Source organism: Xyrauchen texanus, chromosome 44 (genome assembly GCF_025860055.1).
Source record: "Xyrauchen texanus isolate HMW12.3.18 chromosome 44, RBS_HiC_50CHRs, whole genome shotgun sequence".
Lineage (NCBI taxonomy): Eukaryota > Metazoa > Chordata > Actinopteri > Cypriniformes > Catostomidae > Xyrauchen > Xyrauchen texanus.
Genome location: NC_068319.1, coordinates 11,518,845 through 11,531,044, shown reverse-complemented (window position 1 = coordinate 11,531,044; position 12,200 = coordinate 11,518,845). Strand labels below are relative to the sequence as shown.

The 12,200-nt window shown below is 36.1% G+C and overlaps 2 protein-coding genes across 3 annotated transcripts in view; one reads left to right on the top strand and one right to left on the bottom strand.

Annotated features, from left to right (window-relative positions):
• Positions 1-12,200, top strand: part of LOC127636477 (zinc finger and BTB domain-containing protein 21-like) — a 203,291-nt gene that overhangs the window by 65,432 nt on the left and 125,659 nt on the right. The gene's annotated exons all lie outside the window — the stretch shown is intronic.
• LOC127636478 (UV radiation resistance-associated gene protein-like) overlaps positions 1-12,200 on the bottom strand; it is a 137,903-nt gene that overhangs the window by 77,471 nt on the left and 48,232 nt on the right. For both annotated transcript variants that reach the window (XM_052116951.1, XM_052116952.1), the window contains 4 exons: positions 10,994-11,078; positions 8,600-8,687; positions 8,145-8,205; positions 2,235-2,400 (listed from right to left, as the gene is read on the bottom strand). In XM_052116951.1, coding sequence (XP_051972911.1) covers positions 2,235-2,400; positions 8,145-8,205; positions 8,600-8,687; positions 10,994-11,078 — 400 coding nt within the window. The remainder of the gene's footprint in view (positions 1-2,234; positions 2,401-8,144; positions 8,206-8,599; positions 8,688-10,993; positions 11,079-12,200) is intronic.

Genomic DNA, 12,200 nt, shown 5'->3' with positions numbered 1-12,200 from the left:
AAAAACAATATTTAAAAATTCCCTGATATTTCCAGGTTTTCTATGACTGTGGAAACCCCTTTTCTAGGCTTGTCTATTCTCTATGTGACAAAGACAACAGACACTTGCTTTGCAATCTGGTCACCCAATTTTATGAACAATATCCCGTGAATTATTCCACTAGACTACACTTGGATCTCTCATTTCACACCCCAAATCCTCACACACGGAGTCTATTTTCACAGGGGAGCCTAAATTTGCACTTTCTCCCCTAGTTCCTAATTAGCATCCTTTACAGTGGGAATGTTTCAAACATAGGAAACACAATAAACCAGACCTTGTTATTTCTATCTATTAAAATGACAGAAAGCATTTTGAATTATCTGACAACTTTTTTTTCAAATTTGTTAATTGACAGAACATTTTTGGTTATCACAACCTCTGAGCCTGTCTATGCAAACATACACCCCAAGGGACGTCTATACCATATGCTGGCACAATTATTTTCCCCCTTTCCTTTCTACCCCCTCTCTCTTACCTCTCCATCTTCTTTCTTAATCAGCCATTAATCCTACATCAAAAGCAGAGAAAGTTATTTCGACCCCTGTCATTCAAAATGGGGCCTGATTATAACAATCAAATTTTATTGCAAGTTTCATTAAGGGGCTTTTCACCATTTGTGGAATGCAGGAATGTGATACCTCTCTGGGCATGTGCATTGCAGACATGTAATCAGCACACCAGCAACCTCTTTTTTTGGACGGCTACTGCTTAGTTACGGCACCAAAACACAGAAAAACAATCATTTAAACTTGGTAGCCGCCATTGTAATTGCAGTGTCCACATATTCTGGCATTAAAATGCCAGGAACTGCGGACCCTACAGGCCAAGCCTGGAGAGTATGCATCCATCTTCATGGCAACCACAGCATCATATGCACACAAAATGTTAACAAATTACAAGCATCTCACGTGCCGGGGAAGATCACATCCTGAGGATGCAATTTAACCTGAAACTATGAAGATTAGGGAGGAAAGATTGCAGTAATGTTAGAACAAGCAAACTTAGTTTTGAGTTGTGTAAGACTCTAACGAGATGATGCAATGCTACTCTGACAGCATTGTAAAAGGAAGAGGCCTATTTGCAACCGCAAAATTTATAAAGGTGGACACAGGATAGAGATTAAAGGGAAAACTATTTATAAACAGGCTTTGAGGATCAGGATCAAAGAATGAAAATCTTAATACAAGCATCAATACACTCATAACACTTTCCAAATAACATCAATGCACCTGCAACTCAAAAGGCCTTTACTAAAATATTTTCATTTAATCAAAGTTTAAAAAATTCCAAAGCAAAAAGAATCAGAGCTGTGGCCAAGTGGTTAGTGTGCAAACTCTGATATGTTGAGCTGTAGTGCTTAAGCGGGCAATGTAAGTTTGAGTTCAGTTGCGATTTTACCCAATCTCTTTCCTGCCTCTTCTACCCATCATAAAAAATTTTCTCTTTATTATCACCAGCAATAAAAGTTAAAAAAGCCCAAGGACAATATTTAAAGGGATGGTTTATGCTAGGCAGAATTTTAGTCACCATTCACTTTTATTGCATCTTTTTTTCCATACAATGGTGATTAAAGTTGTCATTGCAACACTCTGCCATTTGTTTCACAAAAAAGTAATTAAAAAGCATTGTTGACACTTTGATAGAAGACATCAATAAGTAAGATACATATATACACTCCTAAGCAACTTAAACAAAACGCAGAGTTACGAGACCCTCTTTTGAAGCCATTTTTTATCTACTATGCTGTAGCAGACACGTTTAATATACAGAGAGGGAGGATCAGATGAAAAGATGATAGAGTTAGAGAGGGACAGATGAAAGAGAGGCAAGGGGCTCAAGGGGACACATGAAAGTTGGAACCCCGTGGCATTTAAGTAGCGTTTAATTCAAGAAGGGCCTTAAACCACTCTAAACACACATTGAACCAGACAGGTGTACAAATTACACACGTATATATCACAAGTGCAAACAGACAGATACATATTTCTCTGTGTTGTGGGAAGAACTTCTTTAGAGAGTAAGGAATAAGATAAATCAATGTTTATTATTATTATAGTGCCCTCGTAGATATTTCTTACTTTTGCCAAGCAGAAATAAAAAAATATTCTGTGATTTAGAGATATAATAACATTTAGTCCAACTAAACATTGAGCTACAAAACACAATCAATCGCAAAAAATAAATGTTCTTACTCTCTCTCCTTTTCATTGAGTTTGTCGGTGATGGTGTCTTTGATGGAGGAGCGGGAACCCTTGTGGATGACCGGATACCTGAGCGGAATCTGCAGGAAGCACGATATCATCAGCACCAAGTGTGCAGTGTAACCCAGAGCCACCGCCACACTCCCATCATCCTTTGCTGCAGCAAAGAAAGGAAAACAAAAATACATATTTGAAATCATGTTAGAACAAATTATGAATAAAGATGAAATAAAAAATATAATGCAATGCAATATAATACCATTAGTGCTGTCAGTCGATAACATTTTTATTGCGATTAATCGCATAATTTGTCATAGTTAAATTGCAATTAATCGCAGATTTGAAAGTGCTGAAATTTGACTCTAAATATACTTATTTTCCTGTCAAAATGTATTTAACAACAATATAATGCTTTATTAACATTTTCCAAACAAAACCTTCCACAGTATAAAGATAGAAATCCACTAAAATAACACCATTTCAAGTAGCATAAAACACTTCCCAAAGTCTAACTGGGAGGTATACTATTTGAAAGAACTAGTCTCCCCACATAGGTTGCATATTATTGCAATGGGCATTAAATCTCTTAAACTCTGTCCATCCACCAGGGGAGCCGTCTGCCGATGACGGGGATGAACAGTTCCATTTGCCAGCTGGGAGGGGGATAAAGACAAGCTGGAGGTGCCAGTTCGAGAGAGCGAGAGATGTGCGTGTCTGTGGTCATGTTTGTTTTATGTTGTTTTAAGTTGAGTTTTACCATTAATCTTTATGTTTACTGTTCGGCCGGTTCCTGCCTCCTCCTTGCCCATTTTTTAAAGGTTACACTCTCATCCTCCACAATATTAATCAGCTGGCACACTGAGGCTATCCGCTTTGTTACACCAATCATAAAGTTGTGTTCATGATTTGCATCATTTGCTTTGAACTCTTTGAAAACGCTTTGAAAAGCGCTTGCAGAAAAAAACGTCTCATTCTGCATTTTGGTGATAGTTAAGACTTGCTGTGCTTCTGTGGTATTTATAATGGGCCTTACTTAGGGTGAAAAATACTTGATTTCTGTCACAAGTTCCATCAAGGTTTGTTAAGTATATACAGTATATATAAAATAAATATAGAGATATATAGAGAGATAAAAAATATATACAAAATGTATTTTGCATTAAGAACAAATATTAATATAATTCAATCTAATGGAATATCTTTTCATGACAAAAAAAAGAATTGTCACAATGCATAAAATATGTCCCAAAAAGAAGTTTCATTGTTCCTTTTATAAAATATAATTTCTTGTTGTTATTTTTAAATACAACCTGGACATACTCTTGACAGGTTTGTTGGATTCACATACTGTGAGATAAGCATATTTAGACAGAGCTCTATATACAAGAAAACTCAATTTCAGTAAGGGTGTAGATCTGCACATTCTTGCATAAAGGATGAGTAACAACAATTCAAGTTTTTGAAAAGAAATCATAAATTTAACAATTCCATTGTTTGTTAAGTTGATGGAGGTTGATGAAGGTCATTCATTTTGTTTTGTTTTTTGTCTTCTTAGGGCCCTTAGGTTATAGTACGAGAGCGGTACAATAACCCTTCATTTCACTTATGCAATGTGCTTTTCTTGACAGGGTCAAAGGCATCACCAGAGGCTGAAAGCAACTCAGAAAATGAAGACCAGCTAATGTTAGTGTTCTGTCTTTAAACGTGTATAATCACAACCAATGTGTACATTTCCTAAATAATTATATACAATCTAAATCACACTGATTGCCCCATTAATGTCTGAATAGTAACCTTTCAGAGTATTTCTGGCAAATTCGAATAAATGTGCAAATGCCAACCAAATAATATTTGGTTGTTTAGCAACTGCAAAGATGAGACGTCAATCAGTCAAATTTGGGGTTTTATGAAAAGGATCTGGAAAGCTTTTTCCCCCAAAAAAGAATTAATAAAACACACTTCTGCTTTATCAGAAACATGCATACAAACTAAACATCCCAGACACCCCTGTATCTGCACATGCTCAGTTTTACTCACTACGTTTAAACTTATTGAGTTTCCAAGTTAGAACAGCCACATATTTCCAGATGAAAACAAAACTGGACACAGTTTGTTCTTCAGTTGTGTAACATGATGACAAAACCAAATTCATAACTATGGCAATGATAATATATTAATGCGATAGTTCACCCAAATATAGTAAATTATGTCATAATTTAGTTACTCATATGTTGTTCCAAACCCATTTTACCTTCTTTTTCCATAGTTTGGCAGAATGTTACCCTTAACTTTTGTTGTATGGAAAAGAGCAGCTTGGGCATTCTGCTATAACTAACTCCCTTTGTGTCCACAGAAGAAAACACTTTTTATGGGTTTTCGAAAGGCTGATTAGAAGACATTATCGACAACAAAAATTGTCAACAAAAATGTTCATTGTCGAATAGTCGTCTGATTTCATTTACCACAACATGAGTTCTTTTGAAACGCTAATGATGACGAGGGAGGGCAGCACTTCAGCTCGCACTTGATTGAGGAGAGGAACAGCTCGCAGTCCAGATGCACTCCAAACTTTCCAAACAGATAAAGGTGATGTAGATCACAGAGTATTATAATACAAAAATGCAAAATAAGTAAATAAAGAAGCAGTGTCATCATGAAATAAAGCACTTCAGCAAAACTTGCCTGTCAGAGCATCTAAAAAGGAAACACTGCGCTGTTATATACTGTATTTAATGCATCTTTTATTAAAGTTCATATAATAAGAAAGCGGGCTGTATAAGTAAGCACAAACTCCGAAACTGGCATTGGTCTGTGTGGTCAGAGTCACAGTAAATCAGTCGTGTGAAAAACAGCGTGAGAGAGTTTCAAACTTCTCCCGGTTGATACACTGTCTCGCGTGGAGAAACTGAGCAGTGGAGCACGCTTGCTGCTGCTAGATTTTGTTTATAGTGATTGCTCGCGACATAATTAATTATAATATGAGTGCCACGGTGTGTATCTTATATTTTTTTTTCTGAGCTAAAGATGGATCGAAATCAAATGAACAAAAAGGTGAGAGGGTGTAGTAGTAGCCCATTATACATAGTCTTTTTTGATTTGTTTTCCAATAAAATATCTAAAACTCCTTAAGTAAATTTACTTAAGCAGCTATACTGCAGAAGAAAAAACTGTTATCTGAGAATTTTGAAAATAATATTTAATACATTTTAATATATCAAAAAATCCTTAAAACAAGATACATTTACATTTAGACTTGATTTTAGAGCAAATATCTTGAACATGTGTATATGTTTTCTTTACTGCATTGGCAGAAGTATGAACAAGTGAAAAAATACACATCAAACCACATTTATATTCAAGATGCTTTAAATATCTTATATGTTGCTTCTCGTGTAAATGTATCTTGTTTAAAGGATTTTTTGACAATATTAAATGGAAAACAAGACAAAAATGCTTGAATACAACAGGATTTTTTGTAGTGACATTTTTAATGAATTAAACAATAAAAATCCAAGTAGTTTTTCTCCTTTAATTCAATGAATGTCATTTAGAAGTATTTTTAAAATATGATTTTCCTCTTTATTGTTAGTAAGCACGTTTAATACAACCTTTTAAGTTGGGGCACGAACTGAACAGTCTGTAAAGAGCGAATGTTTAACCTTTGCAATAATTGCCCGAATAGTTGAATAATCCTTCTAATAATCATTAGATTAGTCGATAATAAAAATAATCATTAGTTGCAGCCCTAGTCTACACCAGGCGCATCCGTTAGCCAGATATGGTGCAACACAATGGCTTGAGGCTGTCTACATTGGACGTGTTGACACAAAGTACTAAACCATTTAATTCTGTTACTTCCAGTGTAGATTACATCATTGATTATAATGGGTTCTATTGCTTTTGACATGACACAATGCAACGTGACATGCTGCTCACGCCCAGTGTAGACAAGGTGTAACGGTAAGCAAGTGATGACAGAATTTTCATTTTTGAGTGAACTATTTCTTTAAGCATAGGAAATCAGCACTGTCTGAATAGAACAGTTTTTTGAGTGTACATTGTGTGTGTGACTATCCATATGAGGTTTCATTCTGAAAACTGTGCAAACTCAAAGTAATAACCACATATGTTGAGGACTGCATGTGCATGTATGTGATCATCTGTGCATGCATGTTGTTGCATGTGCAGGTCAACCTGGCTTCTATTGACCTCTCTATTCTTTTGAACACATGTCTTTCTGCTTGAAAAAAAGCTAAAACAGATTCTCGGCGACACATACGGTGCTGCACAAAGGACACACGGGAAATTACATGAGTAACTCTCACCACATCCAACACAACAAAAGACATCACATGTCCCCTTCACGCACAGTTTATTTTCCTTATTAAAAACAACAAAAGCCTAACTGCAGGGAACTTTGCAAAATGAAAGCACTAATCACATCCTTTTCTCTTATATAATGCAAGAAGTCAGGAGGTCCAACCAGTTCTCGCAGTAAATAACGGACTAGAATGATCTCACTCTTAACCACAAGCTGAAGGGTTCAATGGACATAGGGCTCCATTGATCAGACTCAGAGCAGCATAATATTGATTGATGCAACCTGTGATCCACAGCTAGACTGAAGAGACCCAGAAATCAAGGGAAATATAGCCATTGAAGCAGAAAGTAGAGGTCGACGAAATACCGGTTTTGAGGATTAATCAGCACCAATAACAGATTTCTAGAACTATCAGTTATCATCAAAAACCTCCACAGGTGCCACATCCAAATTGATACCGCTCCAGAGTACAGGTGTAATCCTCATTACTTCGACGATAAACGCGCGTCCGAACATCACCCCTGGTGAGACAAAACCATGACTCGTCAGTGAAGAACACTTTTTGCCAGTCCTGTCGAAGGTGGGTTTGTGCCCATAGGTGACGTTGTTGCCGGTGATGTCTGGTAAGTACATGCCTTACAACAGGCCTACAAGCCCTCAGTCCAGCTTCTCTCAGCCTATTGCAGACAGTCTGAGCACTGATGGAGGGATTTTGCATTCCTGGTGTAACTCAGGCAGTTGTTGTTGCCATCCTGTACCTGTCCTACAGGTGTGATATTCGGATGTAACTATCCTGTGCAGGTGTTGTTACGCGTGGTCTGCCATTGCGAGGACGATCAGCTGTCCTTCCTGTCTCCCTGTAGTGCCGTCTTAGGCGTCTCACAGTACAGACGTTGCAATTTATTGCCCTGGCCGCATCTGCAGTCCTCATGCCTCCATGCAGCATGCCTAAGACACATTCATGCAGAGGAGCAGGGACCCTGGGCATCTTTCTTTTGGTTTTTTGAGTCAGTAAAAAGTTATCTTTAGTGTCATAAGTTTTTATAACTGTGACCTTAATTGCCTAATGTCTGTAAGCTGTTAGTGTCTTAACAACCATTCCAGAGGTTCATGTTCAATAATTGTTTATGGTTCATTGAACAAGCATTGAAAGCATTGTTTAAATCCTTTACAATAAAGATCTGTAAATTTATTTAGATTTTTACAAAATTATCTTTAAAATACAGTGTCCTGAAAAAGGGACGTTTCTTATTTTGATGAGTTAATCATTCATTTCTACACATGAAAATGCATGTGATAGTGGTGTGTGTACATCGAGTGCGTTCTGGACTGGCTCACTTTCAAAAAGAGTATACTTTAAAAGGCCAGAGCACTCGACCATTTGCAAGACGTAACAGCACGCGGAATAGCTAAGGATACCCCAACCTTTATGTGCCAAAGTTTAGCAAGCCCCTCTAAAAATATGCAATATCCATTGTCATGGTGAAAAATTCAAGATGGCAAAATATCTACAGATTACTGGTTCAGCCTATTAATAAGTCTGTCACTACTCAGGATGCTCAATTCAAATCAAAACTTACCTTGAAAGTCTTCAGAATTGGGCAGTTTCACACCGCAAATCACATAATCATTTTGATTGTTCTGTAAATGAGAAAAACAGAAAACAGAAGAGCAATTGTGAGCACAGCACTCTGGAAAAAGCATAAGACGACGATTAATCACATCTTTTTTAAATTGACTAAAACAGCTTGGCAGAGTATAGTTTGTTCTGAATGTGGTTTTCTGCTAATTTTCAGTGGCTTTATTTTGTAAACTGATTTGACTGGCAACAGTGTGCTCAGGGTAGCAGGCAGTGTGTGCAGAGAAAAGAAGGTCTAGGTCATCATTAAATGGTGGGAAAAAAACAACTGGTAAAGTAAAGCCTTCAGCCCGAGAGTCCACAAGGAGCAAGACTTTGTTGTGTTATATCCAAGTGTTTTTGTTGAGTGAGTTAGTTTAAGTACTTTTGTTTGAGTACATGGTGTTACAAACTCACCACATCAATGGGATAAATGTAGGACAGTTCTGATATAAGCTGACGACAGCGGAAGGTGAGCTGGGCATTGGACTTCAGACACAACTCTCTGTTGATGAAAACAAAAACACACACAGAGAGGAATTTTGAGATGTTTCACTATATTAATATGCATATGCAATAAGTTTAAATAGTGGATCATGAGCCAGTTATCAGAGGTTAAACTGAATCAAATAATTCTAATACATTAAAAGACTCCACAACATTTGTCACATATTTAACTTCCAATGCCTAAACTACATAAAATGTAGTGAAAGTTTCAAGACAAGGAATCTGGGCCTGAATAAAAGCAAGGGAGACGAAAGAGCAAAAGAATGAAAAAAGGAAAGAGAAAAATTAATTCTATTATATAAATATTTATATTGGATCCAGGAAGTCCACATCACTAATGATGGCTCTTAATCATCTCTCTAGTAATTGTAAGAGCTACTCAATTATCATAACTGCCAAATTACGATATACTTCCTCACCTCTGACCCCACCCTGCAGTGGTAAGACCGATCCTAATTAGAACACATCTGTCAAATAAGGGACATACCATTGCCTCAGAACAGGGGTGGCTGAGGTACAGGCACACCTAAACCTTGAACTGTATAGGTGAAGTGCAAGAAGTTAAAAAAAATAATTTTCATGTTCAGCTTTCAGCTACTGGGTCTGAGACTTCAGAAGTGAGTATTTGAAGAGAGAGAGAGAGAGAGAGAGAGAGAGAGAGAGAGGGAGGGAACAGGAGAGGAAGAGTAATGATATAGGATAATGTGGTATCAATTTACAATCATGAAAAGGAGCCAGGAAGGAAATAATGATTAGGTATGAAGGATATACCTTCTTTATTGGACTATAGCTTGCATATGGGTCCACCAAGTCTGCTTTTCAATTACAAAATCTGGACAAAAAGCTTCTATTCAACCACTGTTCAACTGTGAACATAACTTGATCTGTCTTTACTGGAAGTGGGATGTTTCTGGGCATTTAGATGGATCGTGTTTTAAGGCTTATAGGTACTGTACTTTAAATCCCAATAACGGTCCAAATTTCCAATCATTACAAAGGGGTGCAGAGTGTTTTGGACAATATATTGGAAAATGTGCTTTCACAATGTGCTGGATTATGAGGTTCGGTGGAGAAGATTATATGTTGAGGGTTTCAACACCTTTTGATAAATGTCTTTAAGGTATTTATGAATAATGGATATGAATTTTCAAAACATATTTGATAGAAATTGCACCCCCCAAAATCAATTTATAGCTGATGAAAGAATTTAGACCTGACCTTAACAAGAAAAATGTATACTTAATGTAGAAATTTAAATACATTTATTTTATGATTTGATTAATTTAAACTACTTTCCCATTATTATTTTTTTATTAATTTCAATGGCTTTTCCATTATTTCTAAAGATTTTAATTACACAACGTTTTAATTATTTCTTAAAGATTTTATTAACTTCCATAACTTTTCCATGATGATATTATTAATTACCACAACTTTTTATAACAGTTGTGGTAATTTTATTACATTTTATAACAGTGCATTAATTTACATTATGGAAATTAACTTACCTGTGGAAATTAGTACTATTTATTAATTTATATATTTTTCCATGTTGTTTTAATATTTTATTCATTTACATTACTTTTCCATGATTTTTAAATATTTTATAAATTTCCATAACTTTTGCATGATTTTTTTAAAGATTTAATTCATTTCCATGACTTTTAATTATTATGTAAGATTGTATTAATTTCCATGGTTTTTATTTTAATAAAATGGTTTTAAAGATTGTATTAATTTCCATGACTTTTCTCGGGCTGAAAAACACATTTTTAACAATTTGCAGATATTTTCCATCACTGTGTGAATCCTATATGTCAACACAAAATTTAAAAAATTATAGCAGTGGCTCAGCAGTTAGTGCATGTATCAACATGTTGAGCCATGATGCTCATGTGGGAAATGCAAGTTCAAGTCTGGCTTGCAGCATTTTCAGCAATGCTTGCAGTGTTTCTGACAGCAGTTTCTAAGACCTGAGATTTGTGCTTCAGACATGAGGCTTAGGAACAACGGCAGACATACTAAAGCATTATTTCTGATGTCAACCCACTGTGCACAACCCATTTGGGTCAAGTTAGCACAACATATTCTGTTTATTGTCACATGATGCAATATGAGCGGGTGGGAAAACACATACATTCTTAAAAAATAAGACATGCCCTGCGCTGTCTGAGTTGATCGTATAATCTCACAAAGGGATTGGAAAAGCCAATGGAGCGCCCCATTCTGTGGCCTATCAGAGTAATGTCTGACAGATGTGAGGGAAAGAGAGGGATGGACAATTGGATGTTGAAAATCACTCACCTTTTGGCAGTACATTCTTTTTGCAAGTCGGTTAAAGACTTGCGCTCAGACTCCAGTCCCTGATGCTTAGTAGATGACGCCTCCTCTGGGGAGAAAATGCAGACAGGTGGAGAGTATAAAAGAGGGAGGAAATAAATAACAAGGCCTGATTGAGGGGAATGAACAGGTAGTCTCATGTGTGTTTGCACAGGTGGGTGGGTGTGTCTTATTTTGACAGCAGCCTATTAAATTGTGCTCCCATAAAACAGTATCTTTCATCATTATAAAAACATTTCCTCGACAGGCAACATAAACCTAATTAAGATTGAAAAAATGCATGTAGTTTTTTTTTTTTTTAAATAAATGTAACTGCTCAGTGTTATAATAAAAACAAGAGACCATATAATTAAAACATTCCCAACTTGAAATTTGGATAAAGATTCCCAGGAGCTAGATAAGACTTGTTTAAATAACAAAAAAGTCCCACAACGAAAGTATTTAATGATGACATTGAGAAACTTTAATCTGAAATAGTATGGTAAACTTCCCTTACCGTAATTGTCTCTGTACTTGAAAACCTTTGGGTGATTTTCACAAAACATGTCAAGAAAATGTCCTGGTAATATTTAACCCCACACCAATACAAACAAATATGAAATTATATTTGACATAAAAAGAAAATAAAGCCAACATTTAGGACCTTTAAGATTTTTTGCTTTGTGCCATTATTTTAAGGACATTTAAAAAACATTTTATCACTCCTAACCCTAACCTAAACAGTTAATGTTTGCCAAAATGAGTAATAAAACAAGATAATTGACTATGAAAACAGCGTTTTCCAGTCGAAATGGGAAACAGTTTGGAGATTTTAATCACAATTACACCACTGCTCACAAAGAGAAGAATAAGGGTAGAAAGCTATTATTGCTTTTCAATAATCTTTTTAGAAATTTGTCCCACTCACTCATTGCTCCTCAACCCAGCCTTTCAAATATTTGTACCCACAAAATGTGTGTTAATCTAAGCACAAAAGTGATGTTCAGTTGTAATGTGCTTTACATTATCTGTGTCACAAATCTGTATTTAAAATATTTCACTTGTGACAGGATTGGCCAGTCTTAATAGATCAGTGTAAACAGGGTCTTACATGTCCTAGAGAGCTGGATCAAGAGGAGGTAGGAAGAAAGTGTGGTGTGACTCAAGGCTCTGACCAATAAAGTTTTCTTTA